The sequence below is a fragment of the Carcharhinus amblyrhynchos genome, chromosome 2 (assembly GCF_965287045.1).
Source record: "Carcharhinus amblyrhynchos chromosome 2, sCarAmb.v2.hapA, whole genome shotgun sequence".
Classification (NCBI taxonomy): Eukaryota; Metazoa; Chordata; class Chondrichthyes; order Carcharhiniformes; family Carcharhinidae; genus Carcharhinus; species Carcharhinus amblyrhynchos.
The window spans coordinates 65,826,185-65,838,444 of NC_137325.1; the positions used below are offsets into that span (position 1 = coordinate 65,826,185).

A 12,260-nucleotide genomic window follows, 5' to 3' on the forward strand; every position below is an offset into this window, starting at 1 on the left:
TGCCTGATGGGCACTGCAAGATGCCCCCAGGGGACACAGGCTGGCACTGTCAGGGGCTACCACCCCCCACTGCAACACCTGATCCCCTGGGGGTCTCAACTGTCTCCCCTTTTACTCCAGTGGGGTCATCCCCCAGTTCCCCAAAAGTGGGAAGCTAGTCTGAACTCTAATGGAGTGAAATACTTCTGGTGGGGTGAAACACGCTAGCGGGAGAATTCAGTCCCCAGTTCCACTAATTGCATTTAAATTGTATTTTAAAGGTTATTCAAATATGAGCCCTGCCTCCCAATCGATCCAGGCCCGGGAGGCATAATTGCGGCGCAAACACTTGCAGGAATTCTGTGAATCGGCCAACACGCAATTCTCTTGGCCCACTGTGCTAAAAAAGATCACCCTTATCAAAAAAATTCGAAGTGCCAAAAGCATGCAAAAATGGGAGAAAAATGGGCACATTTTTTGGACAAGTTCCCACACGCAATTGCACGGCATGTAATTGAACAAATGCCCAGGTGTGATTCTCACCAGCAGGAGAGGTGGGTGGAGCCTATTCTCACCAGGAAGCTGGCAGCTAAGCTTTACGGGCACCATTGCTCAGTTACCTCGCTCACCCAATGCACTGCATATACTGTACACTCCCCACCAACCCCAATCACCATCCAGGCAATCATTGCCCAGACATTGCCCCCACACACTACTCAATTGCCGCGCTGGCTGATCGCCTCTGCACCCCTCTGATCTCTGCTGTGGACATTGCCCTCTCCACCCCACAATTGCTGCCCCAGACAGACATCAACCCTACCCACAATCCTCCATCCCTGCTGCACCAGACACTGTTCCTCTCCACCCCTCAATTACTGCCCCAGACTTCACCCCCCGCCCCACCTCCCATTTGCTGCTCTGAACATTGCCCCAGCCCAGCCGCCACAATCAATTGTGTATCCCCCCACCAGCTGATTGCTGCCCCAGGTATCGCCCCCCCACCCCTCAATCGTCACCTCAACCAATTGTGCCCCCTGCCCTCCTCCCCCTCAACCGCTGCCCCCGATGATCACCAATCCTGATGTAGAGTTCCCCTCCGCTACAGAGCCCACCCAGAGCCAGGGTGATATGCTGGCAGTACTAAAGGGCACTGTTCAGCCCTGCATCCAACCACCCAGGGGTCTTCAATGGCCTCTGATCCCACGAGCGAGGCCATCATGCAGTTCCTTGTTTCTGGGAACCATACAAGACCCTCACCGGTGAATACTTCGACCGGTGATCGGGGCAGGGCAAGTGAGCCTGGACGATAGCATGTGAGACTCACTAATTACATTTAAAATAGGCTCATAAATATTGAAACATGGCCAGTAACATCGCAAGAAGTGAGAAACCAGGTGTGAACCCTATTTTTCGGCTCTTGCCTGATCTATCCCATCCTGAAATGTGTTCAATAATGGAATATCTGTAACCCTCTGGGCAGAAAATTTCAAATGTCAACTCTACATTGGGAGACTAAGGCAAACTGGTTGACAGCTAAGCAGAACCCCTTCGATCCGTTTGTAAGCATGCCCCAACCTTCCTGTTGTTTGTCATTTCAATTTACCATCTTGCTCTCATGTTCACATTTCAGTCATCGCCCTGCTATAATGCTCCAGTGAAAATCCAAAACAAACTGAAAGAATAGCATCTCATCTTCAAATTAGGCCCTCTAGAGCCTTCCAGATTTTACACTGAGTTTAACAATTTCAGACCATGAACTCTGTCCTCCATTTTGATTTTATCAACCTTCCACTGAATGCATGGTAGCACAGTGGTTAGCACTGTTGTCACACAGCGCCAGGGACTTGGATTTGATTTCCGGCATGGATCATTGTCTGTGTGGAGTCTGCAAGTTCTCCCTGTGTCTGCGTGGGTTTCCTCCAGGTGCTCCGGTTTGCTCCCACAATCTGAAAGATGTGCTGTTTACGTGCATTGACCAGAACAGGCAGCGGGAATTTTCACAGTAACTTCATTGCAGTGTTAATGGAAGTCTTACTTGTATTTAATAAATAAACTTTAAAACGTGCAACTCTGGAACTTGTTCTCATGTTCTGCAAGTAGCAAATGCTGCTATCTGACCTTTATGCCACTATTAACTCCTGTTTTAATCCTGCTTTGGTTTTTACACTATCACTACCATTCCCTTTGTCTTGCGTCCATGGCATCTTTACCATTTTACCTTTCCTGACCTCCAACCTATCCCGGACTTATTTTTTTCATTTTGCTCTACTTCCATCCCCTCCTCACTTGTCAACAGCATAAATCCCATCACATTTTTATCTTTCTTCAGCTCTAAAGAAGAATCACATGGACTCAAAACATTAACTCCGTTTCTCTTTCCACAGGTGGTGCCAGACCTCCTGAGTTTTTCCAGAACTTTCTGTTTTTATTTAATTGCTTTGCTACTGGGAGTTGTGTTTTAATGCGCTCTGGACCTCAGCTCTGCCCCTCCCTCCTTAAAATTCTCTGCCTCTGCTCCACTTTTAAGATGTCTCTTAAAACAACTTCTTTGACAAAGTTATTGGTCACCTAGCCTGATATTTCTTTGTGGCTCAATGTCAAATTTTGATGAACAACATGGTTGTTTAGCATCTTGAGATACTTTGTTACATTAAAGCTGCTATATAAATTCAGGTTGTTATTGGTCAAACTTTCCAGGTACAACAGGATCTGGGTAATATCTTGCCTTGAGCTGACAAATGGCAGGTAACATTCATCAAGTGCCAATTCATGACCACCTTGAAGAAGTGAAAGTCTAGGCATTCTCCACTGACTTTCAATGGAGTCACTTTCAGTAATTTCACTAACATTAATATCCTGGTGTCATCACTGACCAGCACCAGAAACCGGGCATATCAATGCTGACAGAATGTGCGCTCCATCATAAGTGGATTATGTCTTGCCCCTGGCAAAGCATTCCACTGTTCACAGGACTCAAGTGAGGAGTGTAATGAAATACTCATTGCTCATCTGGGATACTGTGTACAGTATCAATCTTCTCATTTAAGGAAAGATGTAAATACATTGAAAGTGTTCAGAGAATACTAGATTAATACCCGGAATGGGTGAGTTGTTTTAGGAGGAAAGACTGGACATGTACACTTGTATTCGCTGGAGTTTAGATGAGTAAGAGGCAGTTTAATTGAAACTGATAAGATGCAGAGGGAATTTGACAGGGTGGATGTGGGAAAAAAAATGCTTCCCCTTCTGGGAGAATCTAGAACTAGGGGCCACTGTTTAACAAAAAAGCGTCCCCCATTTAAGAGAGATGAGGATTTTTTTTTCCCTCTTCAATGGCTGAGAGACTTTGGAATTATTTTCTGCAAAAGGTAGTGGAGGTTCAGCTTTTAAAATCTTTAAGGCAAAACTAGATCGATAATAAGCAAGAAGATGAAAGGTTATTGGGGATAGGCAGGAATGTGATGTTGAAGTTTAAATTAGATCAGCCAAGATCTTATTCATAGAATCACAGAACCCCTACAGTGCAGAAAAAGGTCATCTGGCCCATCGAGTCTGCACTGACCACAATCCCACCAGACACTACTCCCATATCCTTACATATTTACCCCACTAATCTCTCAAACCTACACATCTCAGGACACTAATGGGCAATGTTAGCATGGCCAAACAACCTAACCCGCACATCTTTGGACTGTGGGAGGAAACCCACACAGACACAAGGAGAATGTGCAAACTCCACACAGACAGTGACCCAAGCTGGGAATTGAACCCAGGTCCTTGGAGCTGTGAAGCAGTAGTGCTAATCACTGTGCTACCGTGCCACTGAAGATGCACTGAGTCACTTACTGAACTTTAACTCCTTCCTCCCTGTGACCCTTAACATTGAAAAAGACAAAAGCACTGTCAGCTCCAGGTAGCCTTCCTTGTTTGCAAATATTTTGTTGTTCCTTCAGTGTGAGAATCACCATCACGTGGTGCAGCAGTGTCCAGGGGAACAGAATGGGCAATAACAGCAAACTTGCCAGTGTTTCCCACAAGCTGATGCTATGTTCAATCAACCAAGTCAGTTGTGGCTCAGTTATTAGCACACTTGCTTCTGAGGCCAATGGTTGTGGATTCTGTCCCACTCAGGAGATCTAAGCACAAAAATCTAGACTGACACTCCAGTGCAGTGCTGAGAGTGTGTTGTGGTGTTGTAAGTACTGTCTTTAGAGTGACATGTTATACCCACGCCCCACCTGTTTGGGTGGATCCCATAGCTCTATTTCAAAAACGAGTAAGAGAATTTGCATTCTCTCATGTAACCCGACCAATGTTTATCCCTCAATTAACATCATAAAAACAGATCATCTGCTCATTATCATGTTGCTGTTCATGGGAGTTTGCCGGATTTCCTAACAACAGTGACTACAAGTCAAAAACCTTTATTGACCACAAAACACTCTGGAACAAACGGAGCCATGCATTTTTCTGACACACAATTCAGTTTCTGTGATATTTAACATATGTTACCATTTTTACTTGAGTAATCTTTCAATTTGACAAATGGTGTTTGGCTCACCTGACTCTTTCCTGTCCCAGCGTTTCCAACCACAAAGACGGAATGACGGACAGCCAGCAACTCCTCTAGCTGAACCACCTGAGTTAAAGGTAACATTGACAACAACGATTACTTAAATTGAAGGAACCGGTCAGAAGAATACACCGGTATTTTTAATCCCGAACAATTCCACTTACATCTGGCAATGTAATTAGGCTTTGTTTCCATGCCTGTAATATTATAACACTTTAGATGGTCTGTCTGTACTGTCATATGATTACTTTTTATCCAATTTTCACCTGAAATGATAATGCTTTATCACACCCTTTATCAATCCCAAACCCCAGAATTTCAATCCTTAACCTCAGAACTTTTATCCAGTTTGTGCTTTGGAAATCTGCCTCAGTTCCCCGTTTATGTGGGGCCCACAGCACAAAGTTGTCCAGAATCTAAAACAATTGCAAACTAAAAATTGCCAATCACATTCAGAAAGATTGGCATTGATTGGAAATGGAGAAATTTACACTATTAAATAAGAAAGTACTTCTCAGGTTAGAGTTAAGTCAATTGTCAGGACAGAATAACGAGAGATTAACACTGACAGTATTGCAACATAAGCAGTAGCACACTGGCCGCATCTTGTACAACTGGTTCTATTTTCTTTTAGTTTATCATGGGCATGTGATCCACTACCATCCATTTTTGCTCAGTGGCCAAATTGAATTTCATCCTCATATAGTTCGTATCCAACTGAGCTCCCTTTAGCCTGCATGAACTTTGGTTTAGAATATTGACAGTGGATGATAGAAATGGGGAAAGTGTTCCTCTTCTCAGCAGTGACATACTTATGAAGCATTGGCACCTCGATTTAGCCAGAGATCTCTATGGAGTCGTTAATTAATTTATATTTGAGAGGGCAGCTATGTCAGGCAGCTGAATGTGTGAACTGCTACAGTGCCACATGAGAATGGAGGCCAAAGTATGTAGCCTTATCTGATCATTTAGATGCAAATAACAGGTCAGTACGTGGGTTGAGAATGAGTGCAGACAATGGAGTTAGGCGTCACATGACTGGACATTGTCATAGAGAACAAACTGACCCACAATGCAAGGGAAAAGTTAAGAACAGGTGCGGTTTCAAACTCTTACCCCAAAGACTCTTACCCCAAAAAGTCCTGACAATTCACAACAGAGGAAAGAGGATGGCCACGTCTTACCAGCCGTTCACTGTAGTAGAAAATCACATCAGCACCAACGATTTCGGCCATCACTGTCCTAGAGGATGCACTGTCAGCTACATCTTCCTACACTTTCCCAGCTCAGTTACACCCCACAGGTTGTGGAGGGTTCATATTTAGAATCAGGGTGACAATCTGGTGATCACAGGACAGACACATCCTAGTAGTTGAGTGATAGTGTGACAGCCATGTCTCTTGACACTCAGAGCAGTGCTGGGAATCAGGTTCCTGCTGAGCCCCACACTGCAGATAGGCATCAGGCCATGGCCATAACCATAACAACCTGCATCTCTAACAGGCTTAAGTGGAACATAAGCTTAGTTGCAAGAGATCATGTGAAGCTTTTGTTGGCAATGGAGAGGTCCATGCTAGCTATGAGTTCTACCATATCTCAGGCATTTGGGTACATGGCTTCCTCCATGGAAAGGGTGGTGACTTCCATGGAAAACCATATCAAGCACTCGATCCATGTGTGCTCTAGCCTGTACTCTATTGCTCTAGAATGGACTCATTGTAGCAAAGTTTATTTAAGAGGGTCATGGCTCCGAGACCTCTCTCGTTATGGAGACAGAGAGGCGACAGTGGACACAGATAGAGGAAGAATGCATGACAACTGCTTCAGGGCCTTCTTCTTAGGGCATTCCGAGAGTTAGCGATCTCTTCTCATCCCCTCTGCCATGGACTGCATTGACTCCAGTAGGCAAGGTCATTGAGGAAACCCTTGCAGCAGTGCAGGAAACCCCCAGTGGGACGGAGTTCTCAAGGTCACAGTCCTCCAGAGGAAGCCTACCATGGTCAAAGGCCACTTAACAGACCGTCTTCACCTGAGCTGCTGACGTTAGGGTTGTACCACTGGGGAAAACTTAAGATTGAGAGCACAGAGAAGACATGTTCTTCTCAAATATAAATTTCACTTGTAAATATTGCATATTACATTGGTTTCCGTTTACTTATTTGTGCATCATCATTATTTATTGAGACTAGTATAGTCAGAGGGCTAAAATACTGGTACAGTCACCAAAATATGGGAGAATGTGCATCAAGACTTACAGCTACATGGATTTGGCAGAAACCAGGTTTTCCCTGGGTGGCTGCAACCTGACCAAGCTCTCCCTCTGGTGCTGCCTACTGTTGGCATAGCTGTTAACCATAAAGAGCCTTCTTTTGGCACTTCCTCTCCGCTGCTGGTATATGAGACCTATAGGTACTTCACCAATTTAAGTGTGTCAGGAAGGCGGATACATGTCCATGGATTTCACCCACGGAAAATCCATCGTCCATAATCATAACTCCACCCAGTAGACTCCATCTAGCTCCCATTGTGACTTCCAATCCTGGCACCGCACATACTTTTAAAGATATTGTGAAAATGCTGCTTTTCAGGCTTATGTCAGAAACCATTATGCTCCGCCCTCCTCCAGTCATGTTCATGTTTGTCCCTCTCATTCTTATTGCCCATCACTATTTTGTACCTTCCACTGTAATGTTTCAACTCCCCCCCTCCCCCTACCCTCTCCTCCATTATCCTAGTCTCAATTGGGGATGCCTTCTCTGTTCCCCTGAGCCTATACGGGTCCCCATTAAAGTTGTCCTTCTGATCCTAGACCCTCTCCACAAAAAACTTTAGAGCTTTTATTAGATGCCATGCTCAGACTAGACCTACCCCCTACCATGTCAATCTCCCCATGTGCCTGTGAATGTTTCTTTTGCCAAATAACATCCTGCAGTGGATTCACATGTGGGCAGTACTGACCCTACCCTTTGTACCTCTCATTTTCATTGACTGACTGGTGCCACCAATCCCTCCCCCACAACACCCCATATGTCAAACCTTTCCAATTTCAATTCTCCATGCCACCGATCTCACCACAAAGGCTCCCCAACACATCCAGTGCACATGTAGGAGAGCATTCCTACATGCTCTCAACCTTAACCTCTGTCCTCCCTTGGATCACTTGTGCTGCAGAGTTCAACAAAGAAAACTCCTGACCTCAGACACAACTGAAAGCTACATTTAAAGGAATGTGAATCAGATGTCACAAGATTACTGTGCACCGCCATCTTGGAGGGAACATATAATTACAAAACATTTTAATAAGTAATAGCATACAAATGTATTACAAGAATCACAGAATCACTACAGTGGAGAAGGAGGCCATTCAGTCCATTGAGTCTGCACTGACAACAATTCCACCCAGCCCCAATTTCCGTGATCCTACATATTTACCCTGCTAATCCCCTGACACTAAGGGGCAATTTAGCATGGCCAATCCACCTAACCTGAACATCTTTGGAGTGTGGGTGGAAACCCACGCAGACACAGGGAGAATGTGCAAATTCCACACAGACAGTGCCCTGAGGTGGGAATTAAACCTGGGGCCCTGGAACCTCCCACTGGATGGTGTGAAATCTGTCACTGCCACCACTGATTTCACCTCAGCATCTCAAACTGCTGTTGGAAAATTTCAGCTCCCACCTAATTAAGTCACTCCACCCATCATTTCTCTTGTTTTATAGGTCCCATTAAATACAATCCTTTCTTTTTCTAACATTCTACAAATGTGTTAACACAGGAACAAATAGTCACTGACAGTTTCCTTGTGCTTTGCAATCATTTCTCCTGATTTTTTTAAAAAGGTAGAAAATCACCTCAGAATCATTAGTATTCAAATACTAACCTATGAAAGCACAATGGGAAAATTGTGAATTGGCAGACAGATTTAGCAGAGCACAATTCAACAATCAACTTGTCTAAATTTCCTAGTTCAATGAAAAAGTGAGAAAAAGTGTTTTTATCAAGATGAAAGATTTCATACCTTAAGAATAAAGCTTTCTTCATGCTGCAGGCACAGTTCCAGAGTGGACTGCCTAACCATCTGCTCAAATTCCTGATCTCGCTTTCTAGGAACATCCAGGGCAGGAAATAGGTCACCAATTAGTCCCATAAATATGGGGACATCATCTGTCACAATCTTTGGTAGATTGAAGTCCCTTAAGGCACGCATCAACACCTTGGAAAAGAAGTAACTTGTTACAAACTAATTGTGTCATTTTCATCGCAGTGATATAAGAAAAAGACCCCAATTTTTTATTGAAGTTATACCAGAGAGCTGGATTAATTCCAGTCAAACGTGGCAGAAACCTACTTGTTGGAAACTCTGATGGTTCTCTACTTGTCCTTGTCACTTCCAGATTTCTCATTCAAGAAATGGGAAGACAAGGGACATAACAAATGTTGCCTAAATATAAGCAGAATTATTAATGTACAAAGGGTGGCAGAGAGAGTCTTTATATCTTAGCAGGCCAAAAATCTCAATGCCATTAATAGCATGAGCCACGGCATAATGTGCATCTATATATAATATATTTTATATACTTATTTATTTACAATAATTTGAATAAACCTGGTATGTTATAGGCTATTTTGCACATCTCAAGAATAAAACTTTCTTTGTGCTGTTGACTGCTCCAAAACGAACTGCCCAACCAACTGTTCAAACTCCTGGTCACGCTTTCTAGAAACATCCTCTTGTGGAAGCCAGGGAACCCCAGAAATTACAGAAAATGCTGGAGAAGCTCAACAGGTCTGACAGCATCTGTGGAGAGAGAATAGAGCCAACGTTTTTGAGTCTGGTCCAGAAACTTTGGCTTTATTCTCTCGCCACAGGTATTGTCAGACCTGCTGAGCTTCTCCAGCACCTTCTGTTTTTGTTTTTGATTTTCAGCATCTACAGTATATTGTCTTTATCGCAGCCATAAGAATCATTTCGGTGACTTATAACCTGTATCAGCCAGGATCAGGGGGATAACTTTGTAATTAACATTAGTCCCATCCTCCTGAAGTTCTGCTGGTGCAACAACTAATGTGAACAATGCAGGTTACTTGTTTGAATTAAATATCATAGTCTTTTGAAAGATAAAATACAATTTTCCATGGCTGTAATTTTCTTTCAGTATGTTAAAGTTGCATATAGATTTGAACCTCTCTGCAGATTTACTTACTCATGCCTTTTCAGCCTCACTTACGTGGAATGCTGATGTGGCATCAGCATTTTATTTTCGGACTCAAGCATATCTATCTTTGGAATCTCATTTTCAATTACAGAAAATGAACTTTAAGCCTTTCAGCCAATTGATCTTGGATAGTAAGTAAAGTTTAAAGTTTATTTATTAGAGTTGCAAGTAGGCTTACATGCAATGAAGTCACTGTGAAAATCCCCTAGTCGCCACACTTTGGCACCTGAGGGAGAGTTTAGCATGGTCAATGCACCTAACCAGCACATCTTTCAGACTGTGGAAGGAAACCAGAGAAGCCAGAGGAAACCCACCCAAACACGGGGAGAATGTGCAAACTCCACACAGAGACTCACCCAAGCTGGGAATCGAACCCAGATCCCTGAAGCTGTGAGGCAGTGGTGCTAACCACTATGCCATTGTGCCACCACAATAGTGTATTCAAAGTAACTTACAAATTTCATGTATAAAAATGAGATAAATAAATTTAGTTTAGGTAGGTCAAGTCTCTCAGTTAGATTATGAATACAATTAAATTCTAAATAAACATAGGACAGAAAAAGAATAGTAGAAAACAAAGGAAAAACAGAATGAAAATATATTTAAAATGAAATATTTAATAACTTTGGGTTACTATTAGAGTAATAAAGAAATCCTTTATGCTTGAATAACTTTACAAAAATGTTTGATTTTGAATCACAACACAAGCTTAAATAAATATATATAATAAATAAATTTATAACATAAATCACAAAAGCTTGTCATAAGATTCTGATTTCTCTGAACTTGTTGGCCGATTTAGGATTTAGAATAGGTTGAAGGAGACTGCATGATTTATTAATTTTAAATTACCTGATCTTCTGGCCTATTCTTGTCTCCTCTCTTAAGGGAACCAGCAACAACTAGAACAGATTTGACCGCACGAAGACCCCAGTCATAATGGTCCTTAACAAGAAACAAGGTGAATCTTGTGAGCAATGAATTACCTTTCTTCTTTATGAAAAAACATAACCAAGTAAAAATTAGTCGTAGACCTTGATTTTTGTCTAGCTGTGAAGCATGACTCATCGTGCCAGCTCCCCTCTCCGACCCCCCAACATTCCCCAAATCCCCTGTCTGAGAACAGTTCAGTGTTACACACTACTTCCTTTAATGACCTTGCGATAGTTCACAGGATTCACATGTGCAAAGACAGGTGAGTCCCATTTTAAACTGGTGAATTTGTGGTTGGAGGGCAAGAGATGAAGCATTCATGTTCCAAGGATGTAATATGTAGATAATTCTGAACTTTCTCTCCCTCCCACTGGAAAGCATCAACTCAGCAACTTGCTCTGATAGTGGAGATGGAATTTGGTAGAAAATTTGCTAATGGACAGGAGCAGTGAGTGGGGATAAGGGATTCTATTTCAGGTTGGTGACCTGTAGCCAGTGGGATTCCACAGGGATCATTACTGGAATTGCAACTGTTTACAATATATATTAATGACTTGGAGGAAGGAAGCAAATGTACTGTAGCCAAATTTGCAGATGACATAAAAATAGAACAGCAAACTGTGAGAAGGATGCAAACAGTTTACAAAGAGATGTTGATGGGCTAAGTGGGTAAGATGTTGCGAATGTATAATATGGGAAAACGTGAAATTGTTTGTTTTGGAAGGAAAAACAGAGGAACAGAGTCTTAGTTAAATGGAGAAAAACTGCAGATTGATCCCTGGTATGGAAAGATTGTCTTAAGAGGAACGGTTAAACAGGTTGGGACTCTACTCATTAGAATGAGAAGTGCTGTCCTATGTGTTTCAATGCTATTATTGATGCATATAGGATACTTAAGGAGCTTGACAGGGTAACTTCTGAGAGGATGTTCCAGGATGTTCCCCCTCATGGGAGAGTCTAGGACCAGAAAAGTCTCAGAATAAAGGGGTGTCAATTTAGAACTGAGATGAGAAAGAATTTCTTCTCTCAGAGAGTCGAGTGTCTTTGGAACTCCTTGCCACAGAGAACCGAGGCAGGGGACAAAGTCATTTTGTATACTTAAGATTGAGATAAATATTTTTATGATCAATAAAGGTTACGGGGAAAGGGCAGGAAAGTGGACATGAGGAATGTCGGATCAGTCATGATCCTATTGAATGGTCGAACAGACTCGAAGGGCCAAATAATCAACTCCTGTTCCTATCTCTTATGGTCTGTGGCCTTCACAATATGGACAAACCATGGACTTCCGCACTATGAGGATACAACAAAAGGAAAGCACAGGTTCCAATGCATTGCATCATTAAGCTACCCATCACAATATTTCAATCAAAATGCACACTGAATATGAGCTTGATATCACGTTATTCTATAATTCTCTTGAAATTCAACAGGAATTTCTCAAGGGAGACAGTATGTGCTATCAGTTAAAATAGCAAGGTAGTCTTACTGGGTTATTTTATACTTTCCACACCACTGTCAACTATTTTTTTTTCAACAATTCGTGCAGATTTTTT

General features: G+C 42.6%; 1 protein-coding gene across 1 annotated transcript in view; it reads right to left on the reverse strand.

The window, feature by feature from the left end:
• The window catches only part of LOC145359772 (dynein axonemal heavy chain 11-like), a 375,870-nt gene that overhangs the window by 212,015 nt on the left and 151,595 nt on the right, over window positions 1-12,260 (reverse strand). The window contains exons 37-39 of the mRNA XM_080214554.1: window positions 10,624-10,716; window positions 8,574-8,768; window positions 4,541-4,618 (exon numbers count right to left, since the gene is read on the reverse strand). Of these exons, the coding sequence (XP_080070680.1) occupies window positions 4,541-4,618; window positions 8,574-8,768; window positions 10,624-10,716 (366 nt within the window). The remainder of the gene's footprint in view (window positions 1-4,540; window positions 4,619-8,573; window positions 8,769-10,623; window positions 10,717-12,260) is intronic.